This window comes from Euprymna scolopes, chromosome 28 (genome assembly GCF_053919585.1).
Source record: "Euprymna scolopes isolate OS-2025 chromosome 28, ASM5391958v1, whole genome shotgun sequence".
Taxonomy (NCBI): domain Eukaryota; kingdom Metazoa; phylum Mollusca; class Cephalopoda; order Sepiida; family Sepiolidae; genus Euprymna; species Euprymna scolopes.
The window spans coordinates 105,005,838-105,018,654 of record NC_136509.1 but is presented as its reverse complement, the minus strand read 5'-3'; the positions used below and the strand labels follow the sequence as shown (position 1 = coordinate 105,018,654).

General features: G+C 36.5%; 1 protein-coding gene across 2 annotated transcripts in view; it reads left to right on the top strand.

The window, feature by feature from the left end:
* Positions 1-12,817, top strand: part of LOC145249765 (centrosomal protein of 112 kDa-like) — a 777,157-nt gene that overhangs the window by 274,237 nt on the left and 490,103 nt on the right. For both annotated transcript variants that reach the window (XM_080111687.1, XM_080111688.1), the window contains one exon: positions 1,603-1,666. In XM_080111687.1, the coding sequence (XP_079967813.1) occupies positions 1,603-1,666 (64 nt within the window). The remainder of the gene's footprint in view (positions 1-1,602; positions 1,667-12,817) is intronic.

The following is a 12,817-nucleotide window of genomic DNA, read 5'->3' as shown; positions in this document are numbered from 1 at the left end:
TATAACCTTGTAAAACGCTGGCATCGTGAATTCAAACATGGCCGGAAGTCTGTGGAAACAGTTCCCAGACCTGGTCGCCCCCCCCCTTCTTCCATTGATGAGGCCTCTGTCCGTCAAGTTGAGGCTGCCATTTTGGAAGATCGGCGCATTACTATTCGCCAAATAGCCCAAGATGTCCAGATTAGTACAGGGTCTGTGGAAACTATCATTCATGATCATTTGCATATGCATATGGTGTCCGCCAGATGGATTCCCAGGTTGCTCACACCATTCCAGAAGCGAGAACGCATCGAGTGCTCGAGGATGAATTTGGAGATGTGCCAAGAAGATGAGTCAAAGTTTTTCAAAAGACTGATTACACAGGATGAAACCTGGGTCCATCACTATGATCCAGAGACCAAAGCCCAGTCAATGCAGTGAAGGCACTTGGACTCACCACCTCCAAAGAAGGCAAGGGTGCAGCCCTCCGCTGGCAAGGTCATGCTCACAGTCTTCTGGGACCACGACGGAGTAGTGATGACAGATTTCCTGGCAAAGGGTACCACAATTACAGGATCCTATTATGCTTCACTTTTGAGGAAATTAAGGGAAGCTGCCAAAATCAAGAGGCTGGGCAGGATCAGCAAAGGTACCCTCTTCCTGCAGGACAACGCTCCAGTCCACAACTCGCATGTTGCCAGATAAGAAGCACGGGCGTGTGGTTATGAAATCTCCCCCATCCTCCCTACCTCCCTACCTCCCTACTCTCTTGACCTTGCAGCCTCTGACTTTCACCTCTTCCCAGCCATGAAGTTGTTTTTGAAAAGAAAGTGTTTCCCAGATGATGCAGCCTTGATTTCTGAAGTCACGTCGTGGTTGGAGGACCAACCTGGGGTGTTCTACAAAAATGGTCTCCAGAGCTACATCAAACGATGGGAGAAATACATAACTCTGGGTGGTTCCTATGTAGAGAAAGACTAATAACTGTGCCAAGTTTCGTTGCTCTACTTCTATGGGAAGTGGGTCAGGGGCATTACTTATTGCACTCCCCTCGTATATATATATATATATATTTTTTTTTTTATATATACATAAAAGTTCAAGTATATTAATAACATGAACTAAAATCAATCCTTTCTTCAAAAGCACTTAAGATATGAATAGAGCTTGTGTGTGTGTGTGTTTGTGTTTCTAGATGTAATTTAATTCTATAATAGGTCTATGATTTCCAAGATCGAAAATATGTACCTTAAGATGGTCGGAGGTTATATCATGTGAAACATTGTAAAAATAACAACTAAGATAAGAATTGTAGGCCTAATAAAAACTATATAAAAGAAAATAAAAACCTTCTGTAACTGAAAAATGTGTAACTTTAATAAATGTTTGTAGTGTTCTTGTAATCTCACCAGTTGGCAAATGATAATTATCAATAGGGTATAATTCTTTGATGGTGCTAAACGTTGAAATAAATTGTTCCTGTAAGAAACATTACCCGTTATTGAAATTCTACACGAGACAATAAGTACTAAAAACCATAACAATTCTTTGATTAAAAGACTTTGTGTCCGAGTAAAAAAACATGATCTCAATTCAAGATTTCTTTTCTCCATTTGTAACCAGACCGCAAACTATCAGCAGCTTGGATCAAGAAACTCTGTGAACCAGTCTCCGGAATTACAGAAAGGTAAACGAAATTCTTTTGTTTTTACCAGCAATGCGTTCACAAAAACATGAGATTTATAGATTTGGAAACATGAGAATGAAACCAAACAAATTAATAACTTTGCAATTCAATTTTTTTTTTTTACAATGGAGTCACTTCTTATCAAGACCCGAAGGTTGCTCGAGGATAATGGTTAATGAGTGTACAGTGATCACCGAGACAGCAGAGTATGGATTGCTAGTGATGGAAATTGAGAAGAATTTGATTATCTAAGGAGACAGCTCAACAAAAACTTTTTTACATTGGACTTGAAGACGACCATGTTGTAGTTAGCTGGAAAGCAGAGTAGGAGAACAGAGTTTGAGGTAATCAGTTCTCAGAAAGAAGCTTTGTCCATGGAATTTGTGTTTAGATTTAGGCACATATAGAGAATTCACCTGACAAAGGTCGAAGGTTACATCGCAAAATGAGAACTGCAGTTTGAATAATCCAAATAATCAATCCTTATCTCAAAATTTCTTAAAACAGTAAATTGTTTCTAGATGTTGATTCATCTGTTTATTGCCAATGTTTCATTTGTGGTTGACTTCATCTGCCAACAAAGAAAGTATACTCACCTACAAAATTTGATAAGAATTTCATTGCGAATATACTGTCAAATCCAAAAAGATACCATTGATAAACATTCCCTTCTTCCAAACAGCGGGAATCTCGTGTTTTTCAAACGTTTTTGTGTTCTCCATACTCTTGATTGTTTCGAATGTTCTTTCACAGCTTGATGCTTTATTTCAAGAGAATTTGCTTTGTTTTTTTTTTGTTTTTTTTTGTTTTTGAACAGTTTTGTCTCATGTGTTTATTCATTCAGTTTTACGTTTGTTTTAGCATTTGTTCAAATGTCAAAACACTTAAAATTTGGCAACAATATTAAAGTCTTTTTATGTTGTACAAAAAACTTATAAGACCGAATATAATATAAAGAAATATTGAAAGGTAGTAAACCAAATTGATGCATTATATATATATATATATATATATATATATATATATATATATTCTAATGAATCCATATTCCTGTCTGTTTGTTTGTTTATAATGACGTCATAACATCTCATATACTCAGACATGACAGAAAAGAGTAGACACCCATATATACAGTTTATTTCAATAAATATATAATTTATAGAACAAAATCAAAAATAAATGCTCACAAATTTAATAACTAATACTTAGTTGACATTCTCTTTGCTTTGCTAGGACCTTTCTAGGCATGGCATTGATCAATTGACGAATTTCATACCATGCCTGATACAATAATACTAAAAGTTCAGGTTTAGAAGATGACTTCCTTTCCTTTTTGTGAAGGTTCCCATCTAATATACCTCTAAAAGTTTTCAATTTGGTTTTTATCCGAGGACTGACTTGCCCATGGACGTTTATCAATCCCATTTTAGCTCAACCAATGTTGTGCTGTTCTAGCAGAGTGACAAGAAGCTCTGTCTTCCATAAATAAGGAATTAACTTGGTTCATTTTACCACTTTAGAATATTAGTAGAAGTCCTTCATGTAATATTGAAACATATTTAGCAGAATTGATGTTTCCTTCACATTCCACCAGGTCTGAACAACCATCACTCCAAATTGCACTCCATACCATAACCGAGAAACCCCCCATTGTTTCAGCATTGGCTGCAATTATTTTAACTCAAACTCTTACTAAGGGAGCCTTCATACCCACACTTCCACTATATATTATTCCTTAATTGGAATTCATTTTTTTTTTTTTTGGTTTGTTTATTCACAACGTTTCGGCCAACTATTCCTCTGGCCTTTGTCAGGTAGTAACCGCGACGGATAGGAACTTTGAATCTCCTAACTGCATTCTCAGCAATCATTGCCATCCGTAGTTGTTGTTGTCTCACCACATTTTTGGCCAAGTAAACCTCTGGCACGCTTTTGGGTGGGATTGAAACCACTATCTTCAGACAATGTTCATCTGGAACTGTAGAGATTCAACGTCTCTATCAACTGCGCCACGGGCCCCGAAGGGCGATCAAGGTTGGATTCTTTGATCTTATAAATCCACGTTTATTTATTATCTGATCTTCCATAGTCGGGTCCGTACCAATTGGTATATATATTATATATATATTCCTGCCTGCCTACTACTACTTTTTTTTTTTTTGCTCAACACACATCTCCAATACCTGGGCAACGCCAGGCACCCAGACTAGTATATATATATATATATATATATATATATATATATATATATATATATATATATATATATATATATAAAAGGACAATAAAATTACAAATAAATAAGACCAAACATTAATTTATTATGAACTGTTTAAGAAATAGCTATGCAAATTAGGCATTCAAGGAAGGCAGCATTGTCTGCCCATATTTCTGCTCTGGCGAACAGTCTACCAAAGGAGGTAGTGATGATACTTATCATATCCAAGATTAAAGTTGCCTTGAATAAACATTCAGATGAATGATTCGTATATAAACGTGCACATCTCTCCTTTTACACGACTTGTTGCACGTTCTTATTTTTTGATTTGATTATTATTATTTCAATCAGACAATTTTTTGTGTGGTCTTTTCTTTCAGCTGAATATTTCCAACTGTAGGCCTGCTGTCCGTAGCTGTCCGCATCTATGCTCTTCACTAAACATGCAGCATCCTGCATGTTTACGCTGTTAATACCCCAATTGTTGAGGTGAAGAGACTAACAGCATCAAAGTTCGGCATCTGCTTTGAACTAATGGCTGTCTCTTTTATCAGTTTTATTAAGTGGGCTGAATTCTTTGCATGTGTTTCTGCCTCGCCTGCTAATAGGTTTATTTCATCTACAAGGTAACGGCTCAGTTGGTGACACGTTCAGCCTCGACAGTTTGCTATGCGTCTTAGTAGAACATTACATGAAGTCCATATTTATCTATTCAATTAAACATCACAGGTCTGTTCTTAGGATACTGACTACCGCGTCCAAAATTTTCATATTAAATTTCGTTGGTCTAGCGGTCTCCATCAGTTCGCTGTTTCGATACGTCATTGTAATACAACTTCCTATTCCAGCTGCTTCTTTCCAAAAACTGCACTGTTATTTTGTAGCATTCCATGTTTTGAAGGTCAACAGAAAGAAAATTAATCAGGGACAGTGGGGGGGGGGGACGACATTTAAAAGGATTTTTTTGTTTGTTTTTCATCGATCTTTTCTTTACTTTCACATTCAATGTGTACTATTCTAACGTTACCTGGCGTTACATTTTACTTTAGTAATTCATAAGAATAAAACTGGAAATAAATACAATTCGGATCGGCATTTTTCTCCTTTTTAGCAAAAACATTTTCTACCGTTACTTTCGACACCACTTAAAAAAGTCTTTTGCTACCACATGTTCATTTTACCTGGTTGCGTTTCTCCTTCCTCTAGCCACATGCCGGTCAGAGCCAGCCCATTCTCGTCCTTGACTTTACACGTCCATTTTCTTCGGTGTCAACTTTCTTTCTTCTGATCGCGTGATGCATTTTTCTTTCTTCTGACCACGTGGTGCAACTTTCTTTCTCCTTTTTTCCTTTTTTTTTCTTGCACACACTTCCTAATTTGCATATGCGATTTTTTCAGCTGCTGCTGCTGATCTCTTTGCAAGCCAGTCATCCCTTGCTGCTGATGATATTTTCCACACGCTCATATGCACTATCTTATAGCATTTGCTCTGTTACAGGAGGGGAAATCCTTTTTGACTTTGGAGGGGGAGAAGCGAGAGTTGGAGGGGGGTAAAGACAAAGTTAGAGAAATTTAAAACCTCATATTTCTTACATTTCTGAATTTTTGAGATGAGGATTGCTTATTCGTATGATTTGAATTCTTCTGACTGCTGTTCTCATGACACTTAAGATGAGGACATTAGTCTGAAGAATCCAAATAATACTCACACTTTATGACTTTTCTATTTTGGTGTCCATGCCACCGGACAACGTCAGGTAACCATACTAGTCTATGATAAATAAATGAACTTTTGTTATCACTATAAAATTTATGAGAACTTTGAAAAGAATGAGTTACCATTTATCAAGGCTAAAAGTCACTTAAGGATAAGGGTTAATGAGATGGATAGATTGTCAGATGAATGATGATGACTATTATGAGAGGACTGACAATAGTGAATGGAATCAATAAAATTTGATTATGACGGTTTATAATAAGTATTTGATTATGTTAGATTCGAAGATGATTATGTTGTAATCTGCAGGGAAATAATCACATTGTAACGTTTTCCACAGATTCGAAGTTCTTGGAAAGAAAATCTGTGCATGGAAATTCCATTTGATGTTAATCAGATAGAAGAAGAGAATGCTTATCTTATTTAGTAAAATATAGATGAGTTCATATTTTTCTATTGAATTTAGAATTTGAACACCGATTACTTATCAATTCTTATTGCTGGGTATTTGAACCGTATGTGCCGAGAAATAATTTTTTGATCCTGTGTTATCAAATGTACCAAAAGGTCATTTAAATAAAAGTTATACACCTGACATCTTAATACCTAGGTTGTCTATACCGAATATCATTTTGACATTAACTTTCACCTGTAAAGCAATAATAATTATCAAATGTACCAAAAGGTCATTTAAATAAAAGTTATACACCTGACATCTTAATACCTAGGTTGTCTATACCGAATATCATTTTGACATTAACTTTCACCTGTAAGGCAATAATAATTATCAAATGTACTAAAAGGTCATTTGAATAAAATTTCTAAACATGGCACCTGCATGCAAATGCAACAAACTTGGAATTGTCAGAAAGAAAAGTTAAAAGTATGATGTTTGAAAGTTCATTTTCGACAAAAGGTTATACTGGTGTAATCAAAGTCAGTCAGTCAGTCCAGTGAAACACAAGGACCGAATAAAATGCCCTTAGTGTGTAGTAACAGTGACAATACCATCTAAAAAGTAGTGTTTTGGGTGATTGCAAATGTTTATATAATAACAACTGAAAAGGATATCGTCGTTGGTTGCCGTTTTGGGCCGATAAAAATCAACTCATTGAATTCCCATGTGTGCATCTCCTTAATAACCAACCAGCCATAACTGTCACCAAGAATAAAGAGATATTGTCATACAGGGTGGAACGATAAAATTGTCGCCAAAGAAAAGACGACCTGATTCCATCTCCCTTTGAGTAAAACCGGTTTTCTTTTTTGGTTATAGACCATCTACTAGTTGGCCAGATGTGTACAAATCCATAGAGCAATAGGAGCTTTCTATCATGTCTGAAAGTGACACAATGTTCAACAACCGAGATTGGAGATGCGCCGCTGTACAACTCATGCTCTCTACCGATCCAAGTTATGACAACAGGAACATTGTCAGTACCTTCAAAATGCAAATCCGGACGATTCAACACTTTAGGGCACAGCTTAACAAAGTTTCCAGCCACGGTTATGGTCTTTGGTGTGGCATGAAGTGAGGGCCACATCATGCGACGAAGTCAGCTTGAAAATCAACACCAAAGTGTACCTGGATGTACTGAAGAGTGTGGTGATCCCCTAGTGCAATCAGGTGGCCGCTGGCAGACCCTGGGTGTGGCAGCTGGACTCGGTGCCACCCCGCAAGTCCAAAGAGATCCAGACTTGGCTTCAGAAGGAGTGCTATGACTTTGTACCCTTCTCTCACTGCCCCCCCCCCTCTTCCCCGACCTGAACCCGCTGGACTACTTCGTTTGATCATACGTCAAGAACATAACCTCCCACAACACCAAAGCCAGCCTGATCGCCACCATCTGCTGAGTATGCACTGAGCTCCGGCCAGTTCTGGACTCATATTGATGCAATGATTGAGGCTGAAGGCGGCTTTGAATAGATGTTAGCTCTAGTACATAATCAAGTTACCTAAGTTGATTTTTTTCAATAAAAGTTTTAAAATAAATCTGTAGTATTTTTTTCTTTTGGGCAACAAATTTATTTTATTTTATTTTTTTTTTTTTACACAGTGATCACCACTTATCAAGGCCCGGAAGCCACTCAGGGATAAGGGTTATTGCAAGTACATTACGTTAGTGTGGAGATTTGATGAAGTGTTTACTTAAGGGGGCGGTTCATTAGGAATTTGTTAACATTAGACTTGAAGACATCCAAGTTGTAGTCCGGAGGGAAGCAGGCAGATGGAACAGAGTTCCACAGGCGTGCAGTTCTAAGAAAGAAGCTTTGTTCATGGAATCCGCGTTTTGATTTAGGCACAGATATAGAGTGGGGAAAATTTTTCACAGTGGATTCAGCTAGACGGGTGTTTTTCGTGAAAGATTGGCGAGGGGGGACCAGGGATTGGAGTTCAGACGAGCACCTGCCATGAAAATAACGATAAAACAAGGATAGGCTCGCAACGTCTCTTCTGTGGGAGAGGGGTTGCAGAGTAGAGAAAAGGGCATCCCCCACTAAGCCACGAAGTCTATTTTGTCAAGGCATGATAGGCTGTTTTTGGCAGCTCCTGCCCAGATATGGCAACAGTATTCCATCCTTGACGAGAGCCATCCATCACAATTGATGCCAGCTGAGGATCAGAGCGTTGATGATGTAAGGATAGGATCATTCCACCTTTATTTTTATATATCAGCATGTTGTTGTTCTTTTAAACACAGTAGAAATATATTATGATGCTGATTAACTCTAACATTTTTATATTCTTTTTTGATGAAGTGTATATTTTTATATCTTTTCTGATGAAGTGTGTATTTTTAAAACTTCTCATGCAATAAATCAACTGACTCTCTGACTTTGTCATTTCTGTACAAATTGCAAAAACATGCACGTTTTCTTTATTTTCTTTGATATGCATCAGCTTATGGCTGACATATCAGTATATCTAACACCTTTGCCCTCTGTGTGCCGTCAACAATAATGTAGGTCTTCCTGGGGGGGCCTTTGATAGCAGAACCAAATATGTTATGGGTGTAAAGATATGTTGTTGGGTAATTGTTTTAGAAAAACGAGAATAAATGACATGGATGCACAAGTGCATGTCAAAAGCTACGTGGCTGGTTATCCACCGTTTTGAGAAGGATGAGCCATTTAAATATTGCTCTATTAAAGAAAAATTGAAAAGTAAAATGTTATATAAAGCACATGGAGAGGAGGTCATGATTAAGTGAAAAATGGTTGAGTGTTGAATTGTAGCTGAAGTACTCGGTCATCTAGTTACATCAAAGAGATACAACAAAACTGACAGTTTTTGGATGCAACAGCCGAGATGTGGCAACAATATTCCATGCATGGGTGATTATCGTAGTTGGTAAAATAGTTTTGCTTCAAGCTAATACAATGTTGTTTTATGAAGCAATAAACTTTTTACACACACATACACACACAGTTTGAATTACTTATGAGATGTAATCCTTGAGTTTTTTAGTTTCTCTGTTCAAGGGTTCATCAGGAAAATGTGACATGAGGATACGTCACTCTACAAGTAAACTCTGACGAAATATTCAAAATAACAGACTTCTTGAAGTCCAAATAAGATGCCTTTGACACAACTATAAACTGGCTCTTATGAGGAACGGCACATCTTCTTCCACCTTCCAGTAATGTCATCTCAGGTAACAGCACAAAGCTGGATACTCCACCAGACTAGATGAATTCTTATCCTGGATTTTGGTAAGACCAACAGACACAAAAAAAGGTAAACTAAAACAGAGTTTACTGGTCGATTTTGGAGTGGAAAATTAATGTTCTTAATCACTTTACTAACTCAACGTTTGACAAGAGAATCTTAATGGAATATTTAGATATCTATGTATTTCATATAGAGACCATGTATTATGTCCAGGAAGATACACCTTGATTTCTAACTTCGACTGAAATAATATGAAACAAACAAGTGATATATATATATATATATATATATATATATATATATATATATATATATATATACAATTGATATAATTATTCTTTATACCTACAGACATTAGTGTTTCATGCTTATGTAATAATCAGTGTGGGAGTAACAATTCCTAGCAGTCATGAGATTCGAACTCAGCCATGTAGCCACTTTTTGCTCCATATGCTAAGCCTCTACCTTAGGGCCACCAAACAATTGCCAAGGAAATGAAGGGAATTAAGAGGTATTAAATGCTGAATTCGGACGAATACATTTGACAATCTAGAGTGTTCACACGAGTGGAAGTCATGAACATTGCACATATATATATATATATATATATATATATATATATATATATATATATATATATAAACAAGGCATATTATTATTTAGAACCTAAGGGTTACTATTTAGAACCATGTTTGCAGGGGACTATGCATGAAGGTTAGCAAGATGTCGGTTAAAATTACATTTAAACTTCTGCATGTCTGTACAATCATGGAATTGGGAAGCAGACAGGGAATTCCAAAGTCTAGCAGTCTGAGGAAAGAGTCCATTAGACTAAAATCCTTTCAGCATTTAGGGATTTCTACCATGAAGGGGTGGGATTTTGTTTGGGATTTTGCTGTTGAACAGGTTTGTCGAAGGTATGTATGTTGAGAGGGAACACGTGCAACGAGTTCATCAGAGCACATTCCATTAAAAAACTTGTAAAAACAGGCATAATGATGCAACATTGCCGCAATAAGACAGGGGTTGGAGCTTAGTTGACAGTGCAGGACCTATTAGATTGGAAACTCTTTTTTGGAGCCTGTCTAAGAGGGCAAAACTGGTGGAGGATGCAACAGTATTCCATGCATGGGCGAATGGTGGCTTTGTAGAGATACAGGATATTTTTTGGTGTGAGCCATTTTCTAGCATGGTAGAGAGAACCTATTTTCTTTGCAATGTCCTCAACTTGTAAATGTTTCAGTTCATGTTACTTGTAAATGTTAAGCTGAGGTGTTTGAATGATGGGCTCTCGAGTTGGGCGTTATTAATCGTGGTGGTGGAGATTTGATGTGAAATACACGAGGAATGAGAAAAATGTGGAAACCTTGGACAAAGGCGAAAAAAAGACACATCAGAAGTCTGGGGAGTGAAAGCAGCAGAGAAAGTAGGAAAGCGGAAAGCAGAACAAAGAGTTTGTGGTGATGGTGGGGGGGCGGGACAATAATCTATCTATTATATCTATAAAAGTGAAAGTGTGTGTGTGTGTGTCTGTGTACATTTCCCTACGCAATAACTCTGTCAATTTTTAGTCCACAGACTCGAAATTTGATATACAGGGTACTGAGATTTGGGAAAATCGATGTGATGGTCATAACAGCATAAACGTTAGGTTTTACCCCGTTCTTTTCCTCCTTTGTGGTACGGGTTTGAGCCTGCCTTCCTACTACCACTGTTTTTTTTTTACTCAGCATACACATCCAACGCCGGGCTGAAATGCTAGTATATATAAAAGTGAACATGTCTGTATCTGTGTGTGTGTCTGTGTACATTTCCCTACGCAATAACTGTCAATTTTAAGCCTACAGATTCGAAATTTGATATACAGGGTACTGAGATTTGGGAAAATCGATCTGATTGGTTTTCGGACAGAAATTTGGCGATTAAGGGGTCAAAGTTCAACAATTTGACCTTTGAGAACTCTACCAAACTCCTCCTACAATTTTGGGTCTAAACACGTGAAATTTTAGATATAGGTTCCTTGGACATGGGTCTAACTTAATAACTTGATTTGAGTCCAAAACAATAAATTTTAAGGGGCCATAATAGGGGTCAAAGTTTTAAAAAATTGACCTCTGCGGTCTCTTCCAAATTACTCAGACAATTTCTGGTCTAAATATTTGAAATTTTACATAAAGGGTATTCAGAGATAGGGCAAGCTTTTTCATCAGTTTGGGTCGAAAATTTTTAGTTACCAATATATAAATGTATGTATGTTTGCATGTCTGCCTTAAACTTTCAATAGAGGCAATGGATTTTACCAAGATAAGTATCGTTTTAAAGTTCGACCTTTCATACGACAAATATCGAAAAATTGGCTAAAAACATTAATATCTTCCTCTTCAACTAGGCACTTTTCTACAGGGGGGGGGTCACTTTTATCACCGATATTTTTTAAAGTTATCCTCTCCTTTAGATTGTTTAGCCTTAATTTTAAAAAATGTCGCTTCTGGTTTGGCGGTGGTCATAACAGCATAAACGTTATGTTTTACCCCGTTCTTTTCCTCCTTTGCGGTACGGGTTCGAGCCTGCCTTCCTACTATCACTTTTTTTTTTTTTTTTTGCTCAACATACACATCCAAACACCCGGGAAACGCCGGGCTGAAATCCTAGTAAAAATGAAAACTAGGTAGGAGTAATAATTGTGAAAAAAGATAGGGGAACATAGGTTTAAAAGTCGGTTTATCATAATTTTTTTGGAGGTTTCCGACTACTTTTTGATTGGATTTGAAAGATTAAAGCCTGAAGTTAATTTCCAAAAGGAAAAAAAAAAATGTACACGTGAAAAAAAAATGTACACGTGAAAAAAAAAGTTATAATGAAAGATCTTTTCACGGCTACATTCCGGAAACTTCGAAGTTCAGCTAAATTTTGAAGTTAAATGAATTCATTGTAAAATCCATTGAAAGATAAATATTAGTTTTCTGGGTCTATTTCTAAGATAATTAGTAAAGTAAAATCCTAAGATATTGAATTAAATAAAAAAGAACACCTTTTTTGTACAAGAAATAGCTTAACTATCCCTCCAAAGCGAGAGATTCTGGCTTTGCACTAGCAAAAGCTGACAAAGTTGTTTAAAAATGCGTTCTACAGAAGCCCAAAATGTCAGAAAGTTTGAAAATGACGCCAGTTAGTCGAAGGGAGATAGGGAGTGCTGTTTTTTTTTTTTTCAGAACCGCGCATCCGTGCATTCCTATCGCAAACATTTGTATAATTTTTATCATTTTTAATTTAAATATTTTTCTGTTTCGGCTTTTAAATTATTTTTTTTTATTTTCAAGATTATATAAAAATTATTTTACACTGAAAGTTACAGGTTCATTCAAGCAAGGAAAATATTAGAATCTTCGATATAAAAATTATGCGAAGCATGTAATCTAAAAAAAAAAAGTAGAAATATTTTTTGTAATTATAATTTTTTGTGTGAAAATATTAAATAAACAATGCTTAATTCAATGATAATATCGGTAGTTGGAGAAATTAATTTTTTTTTTAGTTATATCG